The 3,639-nt window shown below is 36.1% G+C and overlaps 1 protein-coding gene across 1 annotated transcript; it reads left to right on the forward strand.

Annotated features, from left to right (window-relative positions):
* Positions 1-517: 517 nt before the first annotated feature.
* LOC111388971 (LRR receptor-like serine/threonine-protein kinase GSO2) lies at positions 518-1,081 on the forward strand. The gene is made up of 2 exons (XM_023013801.1): positions 518-630; positions 703-1,081. The coding sequence occupies exons 1-2, from the start codon at positions 518-520 to the stop codon at positions 1,079-1,081; spliced, it is 492 nt and encodes a 163-aa protein (XP_022869569.1).
* Positions 1,082-3,639: the final 2,558 nt, after the last annotated feature.

Here is a 3,639-nt window from a genome sequence, read left to right on the forward strand (position 1 = left end):
CTGTGGCTGGATTGGTGTTACTTGTGGTATTTGCCACCACAGATCATAACACCCGCAATTGGATTCGACTATCCAAAAGAACCTAATAAGGATCTTGCCTAGTGGAGATACAAAGAACACCTCCTAATGGGGTATTAGCTATTCTTGAGAGCCTCGAAAAGCCTTAATTCAACTGAGGCAGAGGCACACCTTGGAAGTCCGAATTGGCCTTTTTAAATAGTTTTATAAATATTTTAATTTTCTTAACCGAGAAAGATAAATGTAAGCTCTTGAAAACGCACTCCATTACCTAATGAGAACCAATTATTGCAAGAATAATGTTATTTAGAACCACTGGTACTACAATATAAGCTAAATGAAACATTGAATTAAGTGATTTTGTTTAATTATCTCTCTCATTTAATGTCACTTGTATTTTAACATTGGTAATGCTATGTAACACAACTCTTATTGCAATAATCGGTCAAAGATGACATCAGTGACAATACTGAGTTTTTTTTTTTTGGTAGGCAATAAAATGGTGATTTATCCAACTCTTAAGGAAAAACTAGACTACAATTATTTCCGTAGCAATCTGCCTCAAGAATTGGTTCAACTACAAAGATTAAGAACTCTATCTCAAGTTCAATAGTTAGAGTGGACAAATTCCGCTTGGTTTGGTTTTTTACCTAAACTGAAAGATTTGTAACTTGGGAATAGCAGTTTTACTGGTTTCACCCCACCTTCTCTTTCTAACATATCCACTCTCCACACTCTAAATCTATCTTTCAATCCTCTACAAACGAAAATCCCGGGAGAGATTGGAAATCTTAATAACTTGAGAATACTAAATTTAGAATACGACAACCTCAGTGGTTTACTTTTGATTTTCAATGGTTCAAAAATTGAAACTCTTGCTCTTTCAGATAATAGCTTATCTGGTACTCTCCCTTTGGACATATGCCGACGACTTCCAAAACTTGAAGGCCTACATCGATCTTCAAATCTGTTAGATGGTGAAATTCCAGCCAATATATCTGAATGCTCCCAACTTGATCTCCTCTCTTTATCGTACAACAAATTTAGTGGATCTGTTGAATAATAGACCTTCAATTGGTGGATATTTCGGGCTCAGGATACCAATCTCGACCTTCACAACACCCAAACAAATCACGACCCAAACCTCAAACTTTCTTCCACACTCCGGTTGCTTTACCTTGTACCCACTAAGGACACAAATGGGACGATGTTTTTAGCCACAAAGGCTGGAGAAGAGTAAGAAGAAAACTGGCCAAAGCAAGAGCACGAGCACAAAAAGGCAGAGAGTTGCTTTCTTCCAAGACAAAAACACACGTGAATCATAGGAGACCAAGGAGGCTAGCTTATATAGGTTAGGTTAGGTCAAAGTGATGGGACCAAGCCCAATACAAATACCGGTAAGTGGGCTAACAATATAAGCCGTCCAATGAGTGTGGAAGTCGAGCCATGAGCAACACTAATTAATTAGATTGCTTCCGATGGTCCAAATAGTTTTATGGTCGGGTCCTCAATCTTGCGTGTCGATAATTAATTTATCCAACATCAGTTTAACATCATCGCCTGGAATTATTGGGTATCAAAAATCCAACAATCTCCACTTTGATACCCAATAATCGGCAAACAACCAAAACACAAAGTTTAAACTTGCAAAATCAAGGTAATTCAATAAAATTGGTATCACAGATCTTACCTCATGTTTCGAACCAAAACACACACCATACCTACTCCATGTACTCACCGGGGCTAAGGTCCAAAAATACACAAGTAGAAACAAGTATCACAGTAAACAAATAATCATACAATAAAGATATTATATAGAATACTACACACATCTTTTCAAAATCATGTTCATACGAACCACAGATTAACACCAATTTAATCAACACAAGGTCAAACACATATGCAACAAATGTATAAATGACCCCACGAAAGATCTTACCACACTTATCCTATCCCATTTCGTGTTACTCCCACATTGAGAACACATATCTCTTCTCATCGTCCACCATGCTCACTAAACAGATCACTCAACTCATGTCTAACTAGTAAATCACAATAGATCCTAAGCTCTCGGGATAATCCTCCATCATTATATCACTTCTTCCAACCTACGTGGATAATGAGCCTCCACCTTACAGGAGTAATAGAAGTGCCTCTCTCACACTCTACCTACGCAGGGTCTCTTTTATAGATAAATGATTTTACACATTTGATCACATCTCCACTCGTGATCCAAATGTCACACTCTACATCCCCCGGTACAAATCACTATGTACCTCTAGGCATCTATACTCTACCTTACCAAAAGACATCTAATATAGTGCGAATGCATCCTAACCTACTATGCATGCAAACGATCACACCAAGTAATCATATTACCTTAAATTCATGCAAACACACGTATCAAATAAATTGAAATGCAACATATAATCATGCAACAATTATGTAATCACACACATGCAGAAAGGATCACACACAGATCCATATGCAGTGACTAGATTTACTCTCTAATAAACCTCACTAGAGTCATAACTCGATCCCTCAACTGCATTTATCTCACCTCTCACGTAACCCTTCTATTTATCCTTCTTCTTGGAACAATCCCTAATAAAATGTATAGACTTACACAACTATAACGCCGCCTACCACTAGACTTGTCCTATCCCTTGCCCTTAATCAGTCGAGTCACTACTTAAATCACCACTATTTTGAGCTCTACCCAAATTCATTTGCTTAAACTTTATCCTACTTATCATCATATGTAACTAGCCACTCCTCTTATTCTCATTTTCAGCTTTAATCTCCTTCTCTTTACTTCTAAGAGAATTTATGATAATTTCAAGTGTCAATGTATCCCTACCATACTTAATGATATTTTTAACTTCCTTACAAGAATTAGGAATAGCATTGAGCAAGATTGTAGCCTTATAAGTTTTGGACACAACCTCATCACAATTGACGATATCATGCATCAGTTTGTTAAAAACTCGTCTAAATTATCATCGAGATCCTTTGAAGGATCCATTTTAAAATTGAAGAAATGCTCAAGAAGATAAAGTTTATTGGGAGTAGATTTAAGTAAATACAAATCTTCCAACTTTTTTCAAAATTCTTTGGTTGTTTTCAGTTTACCAATCTTTCTTAAAACAACGTCAGACAATTGTAAAATGATTGAGGTATAAACAGGGTCATCGGCTTTTTCTCTTTCTTCTTTTGAAAAATCAGTTGAAAAATTATCGTCGATAGCTTTTGAAGCTTTTTGTAGGACCAAAATACCTTACATTTTTGTTGCCAGATTGATAAATCACCTTTTCTATTGAAAATACCAACTTCAAAATGTGAAAACATTTTTGAAAAAAATGAAGCAATCAAATGCACAAATAGATCACACAAAGTAATTCCACGGCCGCAATATACACCGTCTTAGATTCCCAGGGTTTCGTAAAACACGCGATCTTAGATCAGGAAATGTCTAAGTGGGTAAGGTCTAGGTATTCTAACGAAAATAGCAACACATCGAAATTAACGATGCAACAAAATAGGTATATCCAATCAAATGAAATTCTATGGCAATTTTAGCACAAAGAACAATAAGCTAATTTATCCAAAAATAAGTACTCA

This window comes from Olea europaea, unplaced genomic scaffold (genome assembly GCF_002742605.1).
Source record: "Olea europaea var. sylvestris unplaced genomic scaffold, O_europaea_v1 scaffold542, whole genome shotgun sequence".
Taxonomy (NCBI): domain Eukaryota; kingdom Viridiplantae; phylum Streptophyta; class Magnoliopsida; order Lamiales; family Oleaceae; genus Olea; species Olea europaea.

Bases quoted from the DNA above. Each gene is read 5' to 3' on its own strand.
- LOC111388971 (XM_023013801.1), top strand. From the start codon at position 518: ATGGTGATTTATCCAACTCTTAAGGAAAAACTAGACTACAATTATTTC. The intron at 631-702 runs GTTAGAGTGGAC...TGGGAATAGCAG, and splicing joins ACTCTATCTCAAGTTCAATA to TTTTACTGGTTTCACCCCAC.